Source organism: Erpetoichthys calabaricus, chromosome 3 (assembly GCF_900747795.2).
Source record: "Erpetoichthys calabaricus chromosome 3, fErpCal1.3, whole genome shotgun sequence".
NCBI classification, from domain to species: domain Eukaryota; kingdom Metazoa; phylum Chordata; class Cladistia; order Polypteriformes; family Polypteridae; genus Erpetoichthys; species Erpetoichthys calabaricus.
In genome coordinates, this window is record NC_041396.2 from 103,278,909 (window position 1) to 103,304,003 (window position 25,095).

Sequence of the window (25,095 nt, forward strand, 5' to 3'; positions counted from 1 at the left end):
GTGGACTTCAGCAGGAGACAGCAGTGGGACTATAAGCCCCTCATCATTAACGGGACTCCAGTGGAAAGAGTGAACAGTTTTAAATACCTGGGGGTTCACATTTCTGAGGACCTGACATGGTACACATCCAAGTTCAGACCAAAAAGGGCAAAGCGGAGACTCTACCATCTCAAACAGCTTAGGAAGTTTGGGGTCTCTTCAAGGATTCTAAAGACTTTCTACTCTGGTGCTGTGGAAAGTATCCTGACACAGAACATTACATCCTGGTTTGGAAACTGCTGTGTTCAGGACCGTAAAGCCCTACAGTGAGTGATCCATGCAGTGGAACACTGCTGCAGGTCAGCTCTACCATCTATGCAGGGCATTTACACCAGAAGATGCAGGACCAGAGCTCTCAGGATTATCAAAGACTCATCTCATGCCAGCAATAGCCTGTTTCATTTGTTAAAATCAGGCAAGAGGTTTTGTAGTATCCTGGCCAGGACAGAGAGACTCAGAAGGAATTTCTATCCTCAAGCCATAAGACTGTTAAATCAGAACATGTCATTTCATCCATGACCTTCCACATACTTAGACTGGACTGTAATTGTACCATGCCGTCTACCCGTACCTTGTTTTGGAAATTGGTCTGACATTTAACACTATGCACCTGTCTAACATTGCACTTTAATACTTAATTCTACTTTATTTCACTTAATTTTACTTATTTATTTATGTCCTTTTATGTTGTTATCTTTCAATCTAGGACTTTTTGTTAATCTAACTGATATTCTTCTAACTTTTCACAGTTTTGATAAGCAGATCAGAATGAATTTCACTGCGTGTTATCCTGTATAACTATGCATGTGACAAATAAAGAATCTTGAATCTTGAACGACGAGACAGCCGAGGAGAGTTCAAAAATGAATAACCTGGTGGTACCAATTCAACATAACATGAAGAGTCACCATTAACAATCCAGGTCTTGATAATAAAAAAGAAATCCAATTTCTTTGAGCTAATAAAGTCTTGCAGGATAAGAGTTTTATTAGATACTGATCTCTCGTTAACTAAATCAGATCAATTAGAGTTGTTTACATGGATACCACTGTAGAGATTGTTTGCACTTGTAAACCACACCCTAGATTTGCCACCTCCACAGATAAGTTAGCAAATGAAACCAGACACATTCTTGTTACCCATCAACTACAGAGAAAATTAAAAGATTAATGTTAATGTTGTCTCATAATTATCTATTATTTTGCATTTACTGTAGATGTTAAGCTTAGTGATTTTAAATTCAACTGAACACATTACATGGCATCACTGACGACCTAAAAGAAGGTAGTTAAGTGTGTATCCTAGCAGTGTCATATTTACTCTAGACTAACCATGCAATGGGCCATCAGCAAAGTCTTGAATCAGTGCCTCAAAACTCAATTCTGCAATCACTGATTTCCAGACATGAGCTCAGTGATGTACATTTCCAAAAACAAAATGCTGCTCACCACATCAATGGAAAACTAAAGTTGTTCCACAACAAAAAATGTTGAACATATATAAAGCTGTAGTTGTTTCCAGTTTGTGATAATACTTTAGTAGGTCTTGCTAATTGGTTCTGCTATTGTTATTATAGTAGAGGAAGGAGCACGCTTTAAGTATCATCAGCCAATTCCAGGGAAAAGAGCAGGTGATGTGAATGAGTTCTGTTGAAAATATGTTAAAAAAAATTCTCTAATCTTAATATTCTGAAAAATGCATTTGCCTGCAGATTTTGATTGAGTATTGTTAATTGAAAATATTTCTGAACACCCAAAATATAATTTAAAATGCAATAAAAAGAGCTTTCATTTTAAGCTATTTTAATTATTAGGTCTACTAACTCCCAAATATCTTTCTGTACATATACAGCTAAAGAAATGAAAGACAAAGCAAATTTTGTTAGGCATCAATGCATTTCCATTAATCTAAAAGTCTATAAATGTCATTAGATTGTAATTTTTGCCCTGATTGAGCACAGCTTACTTTGTTTTAGCATCTTTCTGTCAAAATAAATGTTAAATTAGCAATAAATGTTCATCTATTTAGCTTTATTCATAAGTGGAAAAATAAGGGAGCACTGCTGCTGTAAGTTCTGGTGGCAAGCGATAGAATCAATATTTTGTGAAATGATTTGGTGCAGTGTCCTTGAAGCAGTAATTCTTTAAGTGTAAGTCAAACATCAACTGTGATAGTGTGAAAAACAGAACAAAAAACTAATAACATGAAAACCTCATAGACTACTGCAATATTGTGAAACTAAAAGGTCACCCAAGCTGTGTGCTGCAGCTATGACTTGCCTAAAGCTGAATTCTGAATTATTCATAGTACTCCTTTAAAAGTTAATATAAATTATTTGACTTAGCCATGCTGTAGATATAGTACTAGATAATGAATCCTCACTTTCCTTATAAATTTTTAATTGATGTTAAATGATTCATTTGTGTTTACATTTCCATTCATTCTATATAGGGCCTGAGGAAACTGATACTCAGTTTATTCTATAAGCAAAAGCTTCTTAATTCATTGTTAGCAATTACACTTGTTACTTTACCTAATAAAAAATAAATTTAACAATAAAAGTATTATGCTGAGTAAGATAGCTATAATGCAAATTCAGGTATGAAGTTATGTCGTGGTAGAAAACAGCAGCACCTAAAGTAAATCCATATGGACACTGGCTGATCTTAAAAATTTTTCATGCCTTGTCATGTCATTATTATGACCAGAGAAAGTGAATAGCTAGTCCACGAGTCTGCGATGCCTGGGCTGTAAACAGCCTTGGCATCTTTTCCTTTGGCCTGGACATCAATATTCATGACCAGGATGGCTTGGACAATGAGGACACATAGCCAAAAGGCTGGTGCATTAGTGCATTGTGCTTTAATTCACTCAACATTAAAGTGCCAGACTGAAAGTGCAGTGCAGTCAATTCAGACTTGTTCTATAAATACATAATCCATAAACATCAGTACATTTTTGCTGAAAGAGCAATGTATAATTTCTTAAAGAAGTTAAAAGTCAGTAAAACCAGTCAGACATTGGGTTCTCTTTCATTCTCTCTCTGAACCCAGTGTGTCTTTCCCTCTGTCTCCCTTCCTCATTCTTCAGGTCTCCTCACCCAGGCTGAGATGCTGGCAACTGCCCTTACCTGGCACTCACCTCAACCACTTCAGTCACCACTTGGGGTCTTGGAGCCGCCACTTGTCCTTGGTCAGCAGGACCCCTAGAGCATTTGATCACCCCCACTTCTCCATATAAATCAGTGTGAGTGACCCAAACCTGGAGTGCTACTCCTCTCATGCCCTTGCAGCACCACGTACCATCCCAATTCTTTCTTTTCTTTTTTCTTTGTTGTTCTTTTTTTTCCTCTTCCTTTATGAACTCTAACCTCTTGCTTTCTGTCCTACTCAGGCTCCTTTATACTCTTTAGGTGCAGTCTGCTTGATTATGATCCATAGAGCATCAATCAGGAAATCGGCTGAACTAATTCAAACTAAGTTTGTATGTAATTACGTGATCAGCCAATTTCTTCATTAAACACTCCGGGACCACATGGCTACACTCACGTGGGCAACCACACCCACAAGGCCTGACCCATCACTATGCTAACAGAGAGTTGTCTATTAAGAGGCTTTTTGCAGAAGGTCTTTAAATAGATGGTCAACAGACAGATAGACAGATACACACACTATAGTCTAAACATAAACCAAAATGACTAAAAAGGAAGAAAATTAAAAGAAAGAAAACTCCTGACTTGGCAGTCACAGTCATAGTAAGGCATTATGCAGGCATAGTGCTGTTGGCATGACACACTTCTGCTGAATGATTCATTGGCTGTGTGTCAGAGAGAGGATGTGCAGTATTGTTCATAATGGCATTCAGTTTTGTTTTGTCTCTTTTTCTACCACCTATGGGGGGTCCAGAGGATGTCGCATAGCTGAGCCTGCCGTTTTAATTAGCTTGTTGCTTTGGTGGGCCTCTCTTGATGTGATGCTATTGGGCCAACACACCACAGCATAGAAAATCACACTGGCCATCACATTGTTGTAGAAGGTGTGGAGGATGTTGTAACTCACAATAAAGCAACACAATGTATTAGGAAAAAGAGCCTGCTTTGCCCTTCTTTATATAGTTCTTCTGTGTTACGAGACCAGTCCAATCTGTCATTGATGTGGACTTCCAAGTACTTGTAGGAGTTCACCACCTTTACATCCATTCCCTGAATTGTGACTGGACTTAGAGGTGCTTTCCTGCAGTGAACGTCAATAACCAGTTCCTTGTATTTGCTGATGATTAGTTGCAGAGAGATCTTTCTGCACAATATGATGAATGGAAGTGGAAAACTTTGATGAGAGCTTATTTGGCTATGTGAGTTGCATTTTGTTTTTTGTTTCAGGAGAAATAACAGAAATTAAAAGTCTGTGTTCTGCAAAGGAAAAATGTTAACAGGTTATTTCCTGGCTGAACAACTTTTGTCTATATACAGGGTAGACCTCATAACGTATAAATAACACCAAGACTTTGCATCACTTTCTTTCTTGTGCAGCATGGATATAACATTTTTAACTTTTTCTTCTTTATCAGAAAGATATGACACTTCTAAACTCAAGCAACAGAATTACAAACATCATGGTAAAATGCAACATATCATATTCACACAGCACCCATCCTTTAAAAGTATGCTCAAAAAAGCATAAATGTTTTAAAAGTTCAATGGTTTATTACAAATGTTGCAGTAAAATACTTTTGTATTGTCTCAAAGAACACAACCGATCAATTGTTTAAAATCTTTGCATACCTTTGAATACATTGTTTTTTTTTACTTTTACAAATATTTTAATATTTTTCCTACATTTATACAAAATGTGGTTCAACAATAGTTGAGTTAGCACAAAAATATTTTCTGTACTACAGTTCTCACCTTTGCATTCCTGTTTGACACCCATTTGTATCTTTGTTTTTTTAAACAGTTTAATCAGTATTAATTGGTTACTTGCATTGCATTGCTGAATTTTATAAATAATTAGGTAGCAGTAGCTGTGACTGGCAGTTGAATGAACTGTAATTATCTGTAAAATTGACAGGTTTTAAACTTTAAAAGGAGTTTTGTGACATTTCACTGTCATAGGCTAAAGGGCGTGGATATGCAGATAGACATTTTTAGTCTTTATAAAATCATGAACAATTTTTAAAAAAATAGCACAAATTGAGGAGTCATGACCAAGAAATTTTTTCCACGCATAACATTTAATAATAGTCCAATTCAGTTGAAACCGCCAATTCTGGCAACTATGGCAACAACTAAAGGCTGAAGCAAGCCGAAAAAATTACTAGCTGATTATGTTTTGAAGAGTTTCTCAATGGGAAAGGTGGCCACCTCAGGTAATGTGTTCAATGGAGCAGCTAATGAAGGTTCCTTTCTATATGGCAATGAACAGGAGTTCACCAACGTTAAACTTGGTGAGGCAATACCAGTTTTTCTTGTTTTGATTGAAGTGTCTGTTTCTGTAGGTTATCTGTAAAAAATACATCAAGCAATGGACTGTGAACAAGACAAAAACAAAGATAAAGATTTAGTGAGATCACCCAGTATATTGTAGCACCAGTAATCAATGGCAAAGAGTAATCATAAGAGACTGAGTCAGTACAGACTGATTTGGTAAGTGGAGGGTTTGCTCTTTGTAGTTTCTTGGCAGGAAGAGGAGGGGAAGTGAGGTCCGAAGATGGGTGGAGCTTTCCTTCTGAAGGTCTGTGAAAGAGGGAGATAAGGCCTTAGTACGATTCATCAACTCTTGTCTCTGTTGCTTATCCTCTGCTAAGCCCTTAGATTGCCTCCCATGCGCATGTGTGTGGCAGGACTTATGGTAATTTTGTGTTAATGGTTTTGTGGGACTTATGGGGATTGTTTTGTTGAATGTGTACTTTGTTTTATTTGTCTTTGCATTTTATTTCAATGGCTGAAACTTTAATTAGCTTTCTTATATATATTTTTTTGTATATTATCAAGGGATTTACTGTAGAGGGGTGGGAAGGACGAAGTATGGTGAGGGTGTTGACTTTTTTCGATCCTTTTACCTCAACCATAGCAGGTGGGGAAGTGTAAGCTGTCACCCTTCATAGGTATCATTTGTTACAACTGGAACACTAGTCAACCTAACTATGACGTCTTTGTAATGTTGAAGCACTGCTAGTGTATTCTGTAGACTTACTTAATCCACTGACTTGTGAGCACATAGGAAAGCTTTGCAAACTCAAGGACATGGGGAGAATTTCTCTAATACAGTGACCATACTAGAATTTAAATCTAGGACTCTAAATAACTAAAATGTAATACCTAAAATATAATTTATATAGCTTGATGTATATTTCTACTACTGTATAAGTCTATGGCATTTATACCAGTAAATATTAGGTTAGAAACGCTGAACACCATTTATCATTAAGAAACCAAACATAATGATGACTGTCTGCACAGGCCAAAGGGAACATGTTATCTTATTTACTACAACAGGATAAATAGCTATCTGCCAGACTCATCCCTCGCATCAGTACAATTTAGACTAAATAGATTATACTTCTATTTAGATATTTCATGTAAATATTAGAAAATTTTAGGGAATATTAGATTTGCTAAAGATGTCTGATTGAAAACTTTAGACTAAGGCTACCACATTTTTTTGATTATATTTTGTTGTTTGTAACCAACATGTTTAAATTATTTGCATTTGTTCACTCAATAACAGATAAATGGTAGCACTGAAGTAGACTGAAATATGAATAGTGTGCAAAGAAATAAAAATGCAGTACAAAAAAAACCCCAAAACATTGCATTAAGCAGTGTACGGTAATATCCAGGGTTTACCACAGACTCTGCCTGAAGGCTTCATTTGGTAGTTTGCATTCACAGCCATGAGCTTTAGCAACATCTCCACAGATGAAGGGTCCAACAAATTTGGTTATTCCAGTGGGTGAGTAGGATGTTGAGTGGACTTCCATGTCAATACATCAGTGACTGACAAATGCATATACCCATGTCCTCCTTAACTTTATTTTGTGAAATGTGTTGTAAACACAACATGTTCAACTGGAAAATGTGTTCATTAACCAAATGTATTGTACCGTTTTGTTTTGATTTTTGCAGTGTAATTTGTTAGACGTTTCATCCTGTAAGATTTACAAACAGATATCACTTTCTTTGTTTCAAGAGTTTAATTAGGTCAGTTTTGATTTGAATCAAATCATTTATATTGTATGGAGTGCAGTGTTTAATGGTGCTGCTGCCTTAAGGATTCAGTATTCTAGGCTTGAATCTCACTCCGGGTTATTGTCTATGCAGAGTCTGCTTGTTCTGTCTATGTATGTACAGTATATAAAGGTTCCTCTCACACACCCTGATTTTGCTTATACATCCCTAAAGATATGTAGGTTACTTTTTTAATTAACAATTTTAAATTGGCCCAGTGGATGTATGTTTGAGTTGGTTCTGTGATGGACTGGCACCATGTCCTGGTCTGTTTACAGCTTTGTGGACAGTACTGCCAGGATAAAAGTCCTGAACAGGATTAAGTGGGGTAAAGAATATAATGCTTTATTTTGTGGAAAAAAACCCATTAAATTTAGAGCTTTCTGTTTGAAAATCGTAGGGTACATTGTACATGTACAAATATAGTTAAAATAAGTACAACATGACATTCAATATAAGTTAAAAAAACACAAAAACAGCCATACATGCAGTATGAAAAGATTTATATATTGTGAGAGCATGCCCATATGGCAAGAGTTTATCACGGTCAAGACAGGATAAGGTAGCCACAAGCAACAGAGTATCAAGTTACAAGTAAGAGAGCACATCTGCATGTTAGTGCGTGAAGAAAACGGCCACTAGGGGGCAGCAGACCCTGTCATCATTCCACTTTGAAAGAAAAAAACACTAGATGTTAAAATCGAGTCAAAATTGTTTAAATGACTCAAAAGACTTTCATACTTCATTTATTCAAATAAGTAAAGAATTTTACAGCCCAACAAAAACACTTAAAACTTCAAGAATATAACATTTACAAATAAAAATTCCAAATCCTAAAGGAAAGATTTAAAGAAATGAAACTGATTATTTAAAATTACTGTATAAAAAAGTCAAAAGTCCACAAATTCAAAACTCTAAATCCTAAATAATGATGAAAAGCAAAAGCTGTATACTAAAGCCAACTAATACCATAGCAAGATAGCTTTGGCAGCAGCTGTCTTAAATAGGACTTTCTAGTAATTCTTAATTGCTTACCTGATCACCCTAATAAGCACTACTGGAGAAAGGGACAAAATGTCACACATTAAATAAGATTTACAAAACAAAATAGCAAAAAGCGGAAAAACAGATTAACCCCAGCACTTCCTAATACTTAACCATATGGCAATCATTTAAATGCCCAGGGACACCAAGACCTGGGTGTAGTACACCCACATTGATTAACCCAAACACAAAACACCAGATGCTTCACAGTCATCTCATGGGTTCAGCCTGCTCATCTACATTTGCTGGTGGGATCATAAAAAAACAATTAAAATTAAACCAAAACCTTCACAAAAAACACAAAAACTGTTAAGCTCCTGCTTTCTGTACAACCCGTGGTGGCACCAATATAGGTAAAATAAGAAACTTCAAAAAGCTATTTTAACACGAGGGACACTCTGAAGAACAATTACTAAATAATAAATCCAATTATCAATATAACTCTATGTCATAATCCACAATCTATATACAGTCATATGAAAAAGTTTGGGAAACCTCTTAATTTTTTGGATTTTTATTTATCATTGGCTGAGCTTTCAAAGTAGCAGCTTCGTTTTAATATATGACATTACAATGTACTGTACATGTACATGAACTGTTTCCACGTCTGTGGAAACAGAAGTATTTCAGCAGTGACATTAAGTTTATTGGATTAACAGAAAATATGCAACATGCATCATAACAAAATTAGACAGGTGCATAAATTTCGGCACCCCAACAGAGACATTACATCAATACTTAGATGAGCCTCCTTTTGCATATATAACAGCCTCTAGACGCCTCCTATACCCTTTGATGAGTGTCTGGATTCTGGATGGATGTATTTTTGATCATTCTTCCATACAAAATCTCTCCAGTTCAGTTCAATTTTATGGCTGCCAAGCATGGACAGCCTGCTTCAAATCATCCCATAGATTTTCAATGATATTCAAGTCAGGGGACTGTGACAGACATTCCAGAACATTGTACTTCTCCCTCTGCACGAATACCTTTGTAGATTTCGAACTTTGTTTTGGTCATTGTCTTGTTGGAATATCCAACCCCTGCGTAACTTCAGCTTTGTGACTGCTGTTTGAACATTATCCTGAAGAATTTGTTGATATTGGGTTGAATTCATCCGACACTCGACTTTAACAAGGACCCCGGTCCCTGAACTAGCCACACAGCCCCGCAGCATGATGAAACCTCTACCAAATTTGACAGTAGGTAGCAGGTGTTTTTCTTGGAATGTGGTGTTCTTCTCCCACCATGCAAAGCGCTTTTTGTTATGACCAAATAACTCAATTTTTATCTCATCAGTCCAAAGCACTTTGTTCCAAAAATAAATCTGGCTTGTCTAAATGAGCATTTGAATACAACAAGTGACTCTGTTTGTGGCGTGAGTGCAGAAAGGGCTTCTTTCTCATCACCCTGCATACAGATGTTCTTTGTGCAAATTGTGCTGAATTGTAAAACAATGTACAGATACAGCATCTGCAGCAAGATGTTCTTGCAGGTCTTTGGAGGTGATCTGTGGGTTGTCTGTAACCATTCTCACAATTCTGCGCATATGCCACTCCTGTGTTTTTCTTGGCCTGCCAGACCTGGGTTTAACAGCAACTGTGCCTGTGGCCTTCCATTTCCTGATTACATTCCTTAAAGTTGAAGCTGACAGTTTAAACCTCTGAGATAGCTTTTTGTAGCCTTCCCCTAAACCATTATACGGAACAATCTTTGTTTTCAGATCTTTTGAGAGTTGTTTTGAGGATCCCATGCTGTTACTCTTCAGATGAGAGTCAAAGGGAAGCACAACTTGCAATTGACCACCTTAAATACCTTTTCTCATGATTGGACACACCTGTCTATGAAGTTTAAGGCTTAATGAGCTAATCCAACCAGTTTGGTGTTGCAAGTAATCAGTATTGAGCAGTTACATGCATTCAAATCAGCAAAATTACAAGGGTTCCCAAATTTTTGCACAGCCAGTTTTTCACATTTGATTTAATTTCATACAACTAAATGAACTGAATGAATTTAGATCTTCCTCTGCTTCACTATCATGTGGGGTTCCGCAAGGCTCCATACTTGGTCCTCTGCTATTTTCTTTGTATCTCCTGCCTCTTGGCTCTATTCTTAGAAAGCATAAAATTGCTTTCCATTGTTATGCAGACAATACTCAGGTTTATGTACCCCTCAAACGCAAGGATGCTTACTCCATACAAACTTTGGTTATGTGCCTAGAAGAGGTGAAAGCTTGGATGGCAGTGAACTTTTTAAATTTTAATGAAAATAAGACAGAGGTTATAGTTTTTGGTCCCGGGGGTCACCAGTGGGTCTATTTCTACTTCTGATCCTGTGGATTTGGGTCCCTTTGAACAATATGGTACGCCTGTTATTACAAATTTGGGTTTTAGGATAGATGACGATTTTAGACTGGACGGTCAGATCAGTGCGGTGGTGAAATCTGTTTTTTTTCAGCTAAGACGTTTGGCGAAGATAAAAAACATTCTTTCCAAAGATCAATTTACAACAGTAATCCACGCCTTCATTACAACCCGGCTGGACTATTGTAATTCGTTGTGTGTTGGTGTTAGCCAGTCCACCCTGTCTCGGCTGCAGCTGGTGCAAAATGCTGCTGCACGCCTTTTAACTGACACACGAAAGAATGAGCACATCACACCTGTATTATCCTCACTGCACTGGCTGCCTGTTCAGTTTAGAATTCATTTTAAGATTCTTTTATTTGTTTTTAAGTCCTTAAATGGGCTTGCTCCACCCTACCTCGCTGAGCTGCTGCATATGCACTCTCCTTCCCGCTCACTCAGATCAGCTGGTCAGCTGCTTCTGGATGTGCCTAGGACTCAGCGAAAGCTCAGGGGGGATAGGGCTTTTTCCGTTGTGTCTCCAAGGCTCTGGAATTCACTGCCGATCCACATTAGACAGGCCTCCTCACTGCCCATTTTTAAGTCTGCTCTTAAGACTTACCTTTTTTGGTTTGGCGTTTGATCCTGTGTGAGAAATTGATTTTACTCTGTTTTAACTCTGTTTAGTTGTTTTTACTATGTTTTAATTAGTTTTATTTATTGTATTTTATTTACTTAGATATTATTTTGTTTTTGTTTAAAATTTATTTTAGTCTTTGTTCAGCACTTTGGTCAGCGGCTGTTGTATGTAAAGTGCTTTATAAATAAAGTTGACTTGACTTGAACTAAATACTGCTTCACTAAAAATCTTTGTTTGGAAAACACTCCAGATGTTCCTAGGAAATGAAAGACATACCACTGTTATCTTTTTTGTTGAAAGTAGAGTAAATTATTATGCAGGTTGAGAGGGGTTCCCAAACTTTTTCATATGACTGTATATAAAAGCCAATGTGTGTATGTATGTATGTTCCAGCAACACTTCCGAATGGCTGGAGCTATTTTCATGAAACTTGGCACACATGTTTCTCAATGGTCGACTAAAAATACTGTAGGGTGAAATCAGCCCTAACCCACCCCTTCTGGATAGGGTGGGGGTGATCTTACGGTTTTGTATGCATGTTATCATCCAGTTGACACTCTGAACGACCAACAGAGGGCATAATGGAGGTGACTGCCAGCATTCTTTATGTTTGTGCACCACCGCGCCCCTGTTGCTTTTGAAATTAAATAGAGTTCTTCACGTGCAAGTGTGTGTGTCTGGAAGTGAAACATAGAGTCGGGGTGAGGACTCCAGCTCTGAGGATACGCAAGCGAGGCCAGCACACTGGCAAAAGGAAACCTCCTAAGAAAGACAGTCGCTTAGCTGCTCATCCACAAACAATGTGAGCACGTCGGCAACATGAATCCTCATAGCAGAGAGATGCCCAGAGTAGTTCTGATGATTTCAATACTTTCTAGGATCATGGTCAGTATATAGCAGGTGACTGCCAGCATTCTGTATGTTTGAGCACCACCGCGCCCCAGTTGCTTTTCAAATTAAATAGAGCTGGCCGGTTCCGAGCGTCAACTGGATGATAACATACATACAAGACCACAAAACAAGCACATTAGTGAGTATTGTTTGTTAATTTATTTTTATTTCTAAAGTTGTATTTTTTTTATAAATGTTTTTCTCAAACAATTAAAAAAAACACTTTATTTTCCTCCCGGACAATGCTGGGTATTTCAGCTAGCAGTTTGTATAAAGATTCACTATAATAATAATTGTTCTGCAGTACAATTTCTTTTGTAAGTCACTTTGGATAAAAGCATCTGCCAAGCAAATAATTGTAAATTTAAATGAAAATGTTCAATTTAAAAGTACACTTGATGGTTAAACAGAAACCAAAGTCAAATGATGATCTCAATGAGACTATAAAGCAACTTGAAAGGTAAATCAAAAATGTCACTAAAATACAAGAAAAATAAATTCCCAAAAGATTCAAAGTATATAAAATACATGAATCCAGTGGTGTCTCTGAATTAGAGGGCAGTGAAGCATGGCTTCAGCAGATGGTGTTCTTGTGCAAAATAAGCTTCCCTTAATAATTTACTATTACAATGATTATAGTAAACTCAACTTTGTATTGCTATTTTTTTCTTCATTTTTCTATTGTATATAGTGTAATTTCTTATCCAGAAGAACATTGCTTTGTTTAGTATAGTTTTGAAATTAGTTTGTGCTAAGTTTGGCTAGCTTGACTTTGGTTAGTGGGGCTGGCCCGATTGACTCTTCAGTGCATAGTCTTGATGGTATGTGCAACCTCAACTATACACTTTATTCTTGGCAGGACAGTGAGTGCCATCACTTGTGTGGGTGTGTGTGTGTGTGTGTTTGTATGTGTATGTGTGTTTATACTTATGGTTTGAGTCTTTCCCACTGAAGGCCATGGAGTGTAACCCAGAACTATTTTCTGCTTTAATCATTGCTGCAATAATCTGAAAAAGGAAGATCTTGTGCCAATGATGCTTTAATCACATAATAGCATTCTGATTAGAATGCTACTGGGGGGAATTTTTAAATTTTCATGCGGTGTTCCTTCATGGACCCAGTGAAAATTTCAGCTTTCAAATGACTGTGATACTTGAAAACACAGTCCTTCATTAAAATGGGGTTCACTGTGAGTGCAAAGTGATGTAATCAAAGAGAAAAATGGAGCTGGCACTCTGACGCCTTCCACGTGTAATACAGATAAGAAACTGAAATAAAGTAACTTGTAATTGCTCAAACATGTTAAACAGATTTACTAATGACTGTTATACTTTTGTTTCCTTCTATGGGCAAGAACATGTAATGTACCCTACTTATCTCTCTCACTTATATAAATTGAGGCATTAGAGGTTGCACTGTAAGAGTCACTCAGAATTCCCTTTTAATAAATCAGTATTAATTTAGCAGACACCATCATTCAGCGCAGCTTACAAAAAATCTGTTAAATGAATTTAGCAGATTTTATCATGAAAACTACTAATTTAAATAACATAGAGCAGAATTTTAAAGTAAGTGTAAGCTATAGTTAGTTCCATGGCTAGATAAAATCTAGTAGTATTTTAAAAAATGCTGTCAGTGGATGATCATTGTAAAAAGACACAAGATAAACAGAAGAATTGGGGCACCATTGGGGGGGGGGGGGGTTGGGGGGCTTTGTCAGCTCAGGTGCCTCTAGATTGTGCTCATACTTTCTAGTACAAATGAAAATCTGGTTAGTGGCAATGTTACACCTAAATTCTTCCTTGTAATATAAGATGCCCCAAACCCTGACTGACATTATCTAATCAGCCAATCATGTGGCAGTTGCCAATGCATACAATCATGCAGATACAGGCCAGTTGCTTCATTAATGTCCACATCAAACACCAGAATGGGGAAATAATGTGATCTCAGTGATTTCAGCCTTGGTATGGCTGTTGGCGAAAATGGGCTGGTTTGAATATTTCTGTAACTGCTGATCTCCTGGGAGTTTCACAAACAACAGCTGATACAGTTTACTTAGAATGATTCAAAAAACAAAACCAAAAAAAAACATCCTGTGAGAGGCAGTTCTGTGGATCGAAATGCTTTGTTGATGAGAGAGGTCAGAAGGGAATGGCAGACTGGTGTGAGCTGACAGAAAGGCCATGGTAGCTCAGATAACCAGTCTGTATAACTGTCAGCCAGTCAGTCATTATCCAATCCGCTATATCCTAACACAGGGTCACGGGAGTCTGCTGGAGCCAATCCCAGCCAACACAGGGCACAAGGCAGGAAACAAACCCCGGGCAGGGCGCCAGCCCACAGCAGGTCTGTATAACTGTGGTGGACAGAAAAGCATCTTAGAATGCACAACATGTCACACCTACAACATAAGAAGACCATATCAGGTTCTACTCCTTTCAGCCAAGAACAGGAAGGCTACAAACTGCACAGGCACACTAAAACGGGGCAGTTTGAAGACTAGAAAAACATAGCCTGGTCTGAAAATCTTGATTTCTGCCGAGTCACAAATAAGATAGAATCTGAATTTGGTACCAACAGCATGAATCCAGGCTTGCGGGAGCGGTGGTGGTGGTGGTGTACTGGTGTTGAAAATGTTTCTTTGCCACACTTTGGGTCTGTTAGTACCAATCAATCATTGCTTGAATGTCCTGACCTATTTCAGTATTGTCGTTGACCATGTACATCTCTTCATGACTACAGATTACCTATCTTCTAATGGCTATATCCAGCATAATAATACACCATGTAACAAAATAAATGTCATCTCCAACTGGTTTCATGAATGTAACAAAGAGTTCAGTGTTCAACTATGGCCTAACTTGATATGAATGTAATAGAACAACCTTGGGATGCAGTAGAACAGAGATTATACAGTATGAATGTGCAACTGACAAATATGCAGAAATTGTGTGATGAAATCATGGCAACATGTACCAGATTCCTTAAAGGAATGTTTCCAACATGTTGAAGAAGCCATGTCATGAAGAAGTGAGGCTGTTTTGAGAGCAAAAGAGGGCCCTACCCAGTATTAATATTGTGTATACAGTGCATACAGTGAGTGAATACAGTAAATCTGTACATATATGTTGCACAGACAAATCTATGTTTTCTCCAATTTATTTTAAAAAATTGAATTTATTTATTGTACTTAATGATTATAAAATTTCATGTTGATTTTAATGCACTGTAACATAGTTTACAATATATCAGACCATACGTTGATTGACATTTGTAAACATACAGTTATTAAAGGAGTGCTCCACTGTTATTCACCCCTTAATGCTTGTAATGATGGCAGAGATGTTTAATTTCATGTTTTAATTTTGAATAGAAATAACAAAATTCCTGATTCAATGGGTGTCAATAGGGGCCGACATTAGACAACAACAACCAACAAAACGAAAAATATTTTGAGGAAAACTCAAATTACATAATCTGCATATCAGGTATATAGTCATATGCTATCAATGTCCAAGACACATGTATTTTGGTAAAAAATATTGTTAAATAAACAGCTTCCAGAAAATCCTCTTGTGAACGTCTGGGGAGAGCATTGAGATGGGATTGGGTTTTTGAACTGAAGTCCTGACTCCCCATCATTTATTGGACAGGAGTCCAATAATTTACTATTCACTGGTCAACAAAAAAATATTTTTTGTTTGCTTCTGGGAACTTCAGAGCAGCTCTTTATTAAGGTTTTTACACTGATTTCATATATGAAATCGTAATTAAGCTAGCACGTCAGGTTTCTGAAATACACATCATTGACGTTTTGACACTTTAGAATATCAATATAATATATCAACACGATATCTGGAGTTTGGACTATGTCCAACCAAAATTGTTTTGATGTGTTTATTCTAAAAACAAAGAAGAAGATGATACCAGAGACCCGTTAATGTATATTTGTGTCAATTTACCTCAATATAAAAGTGAGGTCATCGTGCTCAAAAATGTTGGAGGCCCTCACTGTTGCGCTTGTACTGCACATCCGTCTCTCTTTGCAAGAACCAACCGTAATCACCCATCATGCTCGGAGTGAATTTTTCCCGATATCAGTTTTCCATCACATTTATATCTTGATGAAATCTTTCCCCATCCTCATCTCTGACATCGCTTAGATTTGGTGGAAAGAAGTCGAGATGAGAATGTAAAAAACACGTCTTCAGTGACATTCTGGCTCCCATAAGCTAATATACTTTCAGCATATTCTCCACAAGCTCAGTATAATTCTCTGCTTTGTGACTGTCAAGACAATTCTGGACAACCTGCACGAATGAGAGTGCTGATTCAGTTGGCTTCAGTTTCCTTTTGAACTCATTGTCAAGCATCAGTTCACGGATTTCAGGGCCAACAAAAACCTTCCTTAATTTTGACTTCACTTTTCTCAAGACCAAACTTATTTCTTAAATGCTGAAACGCATCGCCTTTACTGTCCAGTCAGCCTAGTTGTCCAAGACCTGGAACATCATAACTAAAAAATGGGACGTGCTGGACGAAAACGGTTTTCAGATTTGGAGTCAGCAAGTGAAATTTGTTAAAAGTACAGATGAAAGAATCCCAGTAGCAAAATGCTTGTTGACCAGTGTTATCTGCTTATTCATTGGCTATCCTTAATGGCACTACTAACTGCTATTCTCATTGCTTCCTCGACTGCACTACTTCCAGGTTTCTCAAACCCAACTTGCACTGGTAAATTGAGCTTCTGCTTGTTGAAACACCTTGGATATACACAAATACCACATATACTTTCCATCCAGTTATGTTTTCACTTGATTTTCTAACTTTTAATCTCTTATGGTACTTTTGTCTTAGATCACACTCTGAATAATCTATTACTAGGCATGACTCCTGACCAAATAATAAGGGAGGAGTTAAGTCTTCAATTGAAAAGCTTGCTCTCATTTGAATGTGTACTCCCCAGATATTCATGAGATGATTTTCTAGAAGTGTTTATTTAACAATATTTTAGATAAAAAAAAGTTTAGATTTTTTTTCATGGATGTTTTGAAATTGTTTGCTGCTGTTTAATGTTGGCCTGCACTGAAACTCATTGAATTTTTTTAGTTTTCATTCTCCATGAAAACATGAGATTAGAAAATTTTCCTCTGCCATCAGACACTGCAAGGAAAAAAAAAAAAAAAAAAAAAAAAAACAGTTATGGGTGAAGTATTCTAATTTGCCAACCAATCAGCTGAATTTACTGTACGTGATATTTACAAAACACTGTACAAATTATTTTCCTAGAAATCGACAGGATTTCAGTTTAGAATGCAGAAATTAGTTGTGATTCTCAGCTGATTTATTACAGAAATCAGCAGTCACCCTGAAATACAGGCATCTTTGACTTGCTTGTGTTACAATATGATGATTATTGTACATCAGTGAATGAAAAAAAAACCTTTACATTTTTTTTCCTTGAACAGGTACCTGCAAGTAAAATAAGAGAATATGAAGAAATTTAAATAAAGGTTTCAGAATTCTCCTCGTTTGTAACCATTCACTCTAAAAGTTCAATTCCCAGAGTTACCTTCTGTTTGTGCTTTAATTTACTGGTGTGCATTTCTTTGTTAGTGCTGTTGTGTCTCTTTTTGTGTGCCTCCTTGTTCTTACTAACATGTCTCATAGATGGCTTCTGTTCTGTTTCTGTAGAATTGTTCTTGTAGAAAACATCCCTGAAGATCTATATTATTCTGACAATGGCACATTATATCTTCCTCTTAACTTGGGACTGCTCAGCCTATTGGATTCAGCAGAAAAGACAGTGGAAATTGTATCTTCTCACTGGAATCTAAATGCTACAGATATGAAACAGATTCACCCTTCAGCCTGGCAGGTAGATGTATAAATAAGTTTGACGATCCAGCTGTATTATACATAATGAATTGATATATAATTGTATGTACAGCATGTATGGCTATTGTGACAGACAGCAAGGGTGGACTGACATCCAGGCTGGGATAAACCTTTTACCCTTGTCTGGCAGGGAATCTAATGCAGTGGATGGACAGGGGGAAATGATCTCCCAAGAGTACATGGCTCCCTCAACATTCTGGATGGCAGCATTCCTGTGCCAGTATGTCCATTCATGTGCCTGCAGGGTATGCTGGGGGCCAACAAGGAGAGTTGCTGGGGAGGGCTGGCCCTACTTTCAGGGGGCTATGCCTTACCAGGGTTTGCTTCCTCCTTGACACCGGAAGCATTCCCGGGTCCAGGATAAAAAGGGTTGCCTCTGTCCAATCAGGAGTCAGAGTTGGGAGAGGAGTCGGACAAGGTTTGCCTGGAGGAGAAAAGGAAAGGAATAGAGAAGAAAAGAAATGTTGTTTAGTATGAGACCTGTGAAAAGGTATTTTGTTTAATATAAAGGTCATTTTGAATCCAGAATTGTAGTCAGTGTAATTGTGTCTGAGGTTTCAGTGGGGGTCTGTGATGTCCCCTAATGGCTAAACTTTATATTACAACTTGTTGTCTGGCTACCAAACATTTGTTGGTATAAAAAGGAGGTACACGACACATGGGTAATCAAAGAGAGCATTATATACCATTACTAAACACATGCTCCAAGTTGTGGTATTTCCAGTTAAATTCATTTAGTGTCCTGGAGTTCTTAACATAGTTGCACATTGTATATCTAGAAAGATTAGCTTACTTCTCCAAAGTTGTTAGATGCTAACAGTGAATCTCATATTGGAAATGTTTGAAATTGTGATGTGTATTGTAACCGTGTTGGCAAGAACAGATGGCATAGGGGACTCCTTTGAGCCTGCCCTCTTAAAAGTAAATCGATGGCAAAAACTGGCACAGTGGAAGAAGGCTGTAACTGTGGCTCTACAAAACACATATCCCTAGAAATTACTCAACAGTGTTGCCTTAACTAAAATGTAAGGTGAGGCATAAATTTTGGTTAGGGCTTAATGCAATTACACAGCATGAATGAACTGGTGGGAGACAGATGACCAACAGAGGAGAAAAGGAAATGTCCTAGGCTTGGCAAAAACAGAAAACCACTTTCGTTGCTTTGGTACCTGGATTCTAGACATTGTTTGTTTTGTTTGTACTTGTTCTATGTTGTTTTTTTTAAGTTCACTGTGTGTAATAAAAGACTGTTGATTTGGATATTTGGTGTTGTAATGCTCATTCTTCCAGAGTCTGGACATTGTGGCATACTGCTTATACAGTACTACTGTACCTCATAAAGTCTTCAAAATTGTATACATTTTGTTAAGTTGTAATTAAGTCACTGCAAATGTTTGTATTTTAAAATGTTTCTTAATAATTCATCCATTTGCCATTCACTTAAATATTTTTGGTTTCAAGAATTCATTAAAGGTGAAAAACGTCTGGCTTGATCTGTTTTGATCACCTTTTGCATTAAAATAACATAGCATTATCAACTGTGCTTAATCTAGGCTGAATCCAATCCTAAAGCACCTCTGTGCCCCCCCTTACAAAAAGAAAAAGTGAAATTTCAATATGAATATATAGGCTATTTATAATCCAGCGGACAGGCAGCTAGCAGTCTATTTAAGTGAGGAGGGGTAGAACCTGCTCTTCGTAAGAACGCATCCCAGCCAATGCTGTCTGATGGAGTTCATCTGCTAGGAGGGGCAGATGACACTCTTAGCACTCCCTCTAAAAGATATCATGTCTCTGTGACGATGTGGATTCTGCTTCATGCTCCCACTTCACCTTTGGGAGCCCTAGAACCCAACACCGATGGTAATGTCACCAGATGAGCTGGACAATGAAGACATCACAACGAAGCAAGGGGAATGTGCAAAGTGCAGAAGTGCTTTTATTAAAAACAACAAAACCAAATCAGTGTCCAAAACAGTGCAGTGCTTCTAAAAGTCAATAAATACAGTCGACCCTTGATATACGACCGGCTTGACATGCGAACAACTTGATTTACGACCAAAATTTTTATTTTGATTTACGACCAACATCTTGCGTTACGACCTGAATGCGGTCACGTGTAGCCGCTTGCGCGATTGTAAACAAACAGAAACATTCCTATTAATGCGGCACTCATTCAATAAAATGTCAGGTTTGTAAACTCTCTTGGGACCTCCCCCAACTAGAAGACATGCCAAAGTCCAAACTCCGTATGGAAGACTGTTTATCTGTTGCTGGGGCAACAGCCGGCTTAAAGCTGTGCTGAGTCTCTCAGCCAAAGCAAACAGAAAAGATATCGATGGGTGATATGCATGTGATATCCCTGCCCGGCAATGGACAAGCAAGCTTCCACAGTCGCGGCAATCATGCTTCAGGACGCACTTCAGCATGTCGTTCCCATTGAGTGGGGAGTGGGGGGGGGGGTCTCAGAAGAGTTCAGAAACAGTTCCTTGTATCATCGCAAGGAAATGCTGAGAAAAATTCTCGTCAGAATAACTTGTAGGCAGGAGGAGATTAAAATTAACGCAAAAGAAGCTATTGAAATGATTGCAAATGCCTTAGCGCAAGTTTACAAAAGCCTTTAAAAAGCCTTCAGTTTCATTATCATCCTCCTCCCTTCCTACAGCCCAAAGATGTCAAATTAAATGGTGAGTACAGTATGAAATTGTTGTTTCTGGTAGGCTAGGCACTTTTTATTACTTTTTGGTTAGTACATTAGAAAAATTATTGGTGTTTTGGTAAAGTATGCACATTATACAACCCTTTTTCATTATGAAAAGGTTAAGTAAGTGTTGCAGTGGGAGGTTCGGAACGCATTATGGGTATTTCCATTATTTCTTATGGGAAAAATAGTCTTGACTTACAACCAACTTGAGTTACAACCAGCCCTTGCGAACGAATTGAGTTCGTAAGTCAAGGGTCCACTGTAATCCATTAAAAATGAGGTAAAACAGTGGAGGTTAAAATCTAAATAGTTCCATTAAAAGCAAGGTTAAAACAATAGCTGGAAGCAATCTTTTAAAAACAAGACCTGGTGCCTTCTTCTCCTAATGGTTCCTCTGCTTCTTCCATCCAGGCTATGCACCAGGGGAGCTGCCCTACCTGCAGCTGACCTTCTCCTACTTCTGTTGGTCTGGTAGCTTCCCGATCCCTGGCTTCGTTTGGCTGATCCAGAGCAAGACTTGGGTCCCCAGCGACCAGGGCACTCATGTTGGGACTTCAACCTCCCAAGCCCCCGACTCCACTGCCTTCCTCGGCCTTATGCCGCAAGCCAACCGCCTTCAGATCACTCCTGCTCCTCATAAGTGCTCAGCAGGAGTGACCACTACTTCTTGCCCCGAGTGCTGGCCAAACACTCCACGAAGGAGCTCTTCTCCCAGCTGCCTGTCGATAATACTGCGAGCGTATACTCACTCGCTCGCTCCGACACTGGCTTTCAGCTTTCTTCTTCTTTCCCTAACTTCCGTTCTCTTTCTCGTTTTTTATCTCCCTCCGCACTCGCGCTCCTACTATATACTGTATATAATGGGGATGTGGCGCAGGTGTGGCAATTAGCAGCTCCCGGCATCAATTACGGATGCGGATGATTCCTCACCTGTGCACATAAACGAGGAAATGCCCGCAGCATGTCACGTCCCAGAACTGCTCCGGCCACACTACCATGCCCCCTCTATAAGCCGCGAGTGCAGCGAATATTTATTTAAAACTGGCCTTTTTTCTAAGCCATGGACCTGCTATACCACAGTCTCTGCTGATTATAGCCAGTGTTTACTAATTTTGCCTGTGAAGTACATTTCTAATTGAGTAGGCATAGTTTAGACCAAACTTTTTAAATTCAGTAAATAGACCATTATGGGTGTGCATGTGTGCTTGTGAGAACCCATCAATAGCCTGGCATCCCTTCTACAGTGATTCCGGTCTTGCACCTGATGCTGCTAACAAACTCCAGATCACTACCATTCTAAAATAGGATTAAGCAGGTTCAGAGATGTGTTAATAGATAAAAAATAATATGGCACCTCTAAAATGTCCATTTACATTTGTATCGGAAACTGCATTATATTCTTGCCTTCTTCTTGATTTTTTTAAGATGGTGACCTGTGAAATAACAATCCTGCAAACATGAAATCAATCAATTCTTCAATTTACTCTAAATAGGGTTTAGTATTTTGAGCAAATGTATATTTAAAGGATAAATGATGTACTATAAATTTAATGGACTTCTACAATTGGCCTTGTGCTACCTTGATTTGGGTTTGGTTGCTGAAATGTTTAGCTTACCACCTACGCCAAAGCACATTTTTATTTCAAGTCTAGCTCTTAACAACATACGAGACAAAACAAAATTCTTATTTTACATTCTCTGGTAGTCTATAGAATCTCTTGACTTTAGACGGGCAACAATTCTAAAATATTTTTTGAAAGTTAAAGAAACATTAAGGAGTTTTAAGGTGAATATTTTAAAAAGCCATTCAAAGAGAAAGGAATCCACAAAGTAAGCGAAGAGTTTCTTAAGCTTCCATTGTTCAAAGGGGGTGGATGTCACAGGACATCCTGTCACTCTAGATTGGGCCAACAATCAATGCATTGAGAGCTTTACAATAAAACAAAAATTATGAAAAAGTAAATATGGGACTGGAGGGACCCTGCTGCTCAATATTAAAGACTGATAACCAATTATTAAAGGCCTCCAGTCTTTTTAACTACATAAGACAATGCCATGGTCCCAGATACAACCAGAGGGTACTGTACCCTGGCATACTGTACGACAGCTCTGTCTTTGAAAATCATACTAATAATGGTAATGAACGGTAACCTTCAAGGTAGTTTAAAAGGCTGCTTCCTGCTGGAAGCCATTGAGTCTGGTGCCTGAAACTAGATGTGACAAAGGCTTTTAGTCGTACAAAGAGAGATCAGGTGCTGAAGGACACAAAAGAACATGATAAGCATAGCCTTGATGATATTTGGTGGTTTCTAAGTTCACAAGATTCCCACCAGATTAGTTAAGGTCTATTCCTCTTTTATAGTTGTGCCCAAATTAGCCTTTTGGTGTTTTATTTATTTGCTAAATGTTGTTCTTTCTATAACATCTTGACTAACAATTTTTTTTTTTAATTCGGGGGTGTCATTGGCATTTTTCTAGGGTGGAGCACTTATACGAAGTTTTTTTTTCATTTATTAAAAAATGCCTATTTAAAAGTTGAATAATAAATTCAGGTGCAGACAGTCAAATAGGAAAAGAAAGATCTGTATGTGGTGTTTCTAGACCTTGCCAATGCCTTTGGGTCAGCTCTGCATGAGATTTTGTGGGCAGCATTCAATTTCTTTTATGTCCCAGAAGGCATAACAAAGCTGGTCAAAGCCTACTTCCAGGACCTCCAGTTCTGCATCACAACAGGAGACAGTACCACTGTCTGGCAGCAGCATGAGATTGGCATAATGGCGGGTTGCACAATCTCTCCTCTGGCCTTCACAATGGCGATTGAGCTCATTATTCAAGCTTCATAGTGGGTGGTTGGAGGGGAACATCTTCCTTCAATTAGGGTGTACATGGATGACATGACAACCATCACAACAATAAAAGCATGCACTAAATGCCTGCTGGATAAACTCCAAGAAAACATCAAATGGGCACAAAAGGAAATAAAAGCCAGCAAATCCCGCAGCATCTCCATTGTAAAAGGCTGGCTTACCAACGAGAGGTTCTGCATAAATGATGAGCCAATACCAACAATCCTGAAGAAGCCCATAAAAAGCCTCGGACATTGGTACACCGCAGAGTTCAAAGACCTCGGAGAGGTGGAACAACTCAGGCAGGACACAATTAGTGGCCTTAAGGAAATTAACAACACTGCTCTTCCAGGAAAATTGAAACTGTGGTGCTTCCAGTTTGGTTTACTGCCCCATCTCATGTGGCCATTTACCATCAACAAAGTCACCCTATCCCATACCAAACAACTTGAGAGAATGGTGAGCAAACAAGTGAGGAAGTGGCTTGGACTACCAAGATGCCTCAGCACCATAGGTCTGTATGGGAATGGAGCCCTCTCTCTGCCTATATCAAGCCTTGTGGAGGAATATAAATATGTCAAAGCAAGACTAGATATGACAATCAAAGAGTCCCGTGACCCCTTCATAAGAAATGCTGCACCAATCCTAGCAACAGGGAGGAAAAAGCTTTGGTAGTGGCAGAAGCAAAGGCTGCCCTTAGACATTGGGGCAAGTCCAGTATGGCAGAGGGGGACTTGGTTTGGGATCAACAACAGTCATATGGCAAATATGAATGCCGGTATCTGGTGGTGGAGGAGGCACACCGCCAGGAGGAAACAGCCAGATGAGCCAGACAAGTCTTCCAAGCCAAGCAGGGCTGCTGGATGAGGTGGGATGACAAAGAGAGACGTAAAATCACATGGAGCAAGCTGTGGAACATGGAAACAAACAGGCCAAGTTTCCTCGTTAGAGCCATATAACGTGCTGCCCTTGCCAACAAACCTACATCTTTGGCGTGGAGAGGACCCAGCCTGTCACCAATGTGCAGCCCCAACAACCCTCAAACTGGGTTGTAAAAATAGCTTAACGCAAGGAAGATACATGTTGTTATAACCAGGCACTGTGGTGCTAGGCCTCGACAGTAGAGTACAAATGAGTGTCAACTAATGCCATGCCCCTAAATGCCTAGCTTACCTTCCCGCAACTAACAACTTTCATGAGGGAAAGGGAGAAACAACAAACCACGCCCACACCTTCTGACTCATGCCCACTAAGTACAGCCAAAGACTGCGAAATGAGTGTTAATATAAATTAAAGACTGAAATTGCAGCCTCCAATCTGTGCCCAGACTTGGCCCTTTGATCTAACTCCTGCCGATGTGTCTTCATAAATGAGCTGACAGTCCCTTGGGAGGACGCCATCGATGAGGCATATAAAAGAAAAAAGCTGCGGTATGCCAATTTTGAAGCTGAGGCAGAGGAGCG

The 25,095-nt window shown here is 38.5% G+C and overlaps 1 protein-coding gene across 1 annotated transcript in view; it reads left to right on the forward strand.

Moving 5' to 3' along the window:
- Positions 1–25,095, forward strand: part of pld5 (phospholipase D family, member 5) — a 184,669-nt gene that overhangs the window by 33,961 nt on the left and 125,613 nt on the right. The window contains exon 4 of the mRNA XM_051924697.1: positions 17,879–18,062. Within this exon, the coding sequence (XP_051780657.1) occupies positions 17,879–18,062 (184 nt within the window). The remainder of the gene's footprint in view (positions 1–17,878; positions 18,063–25,095) is intronic.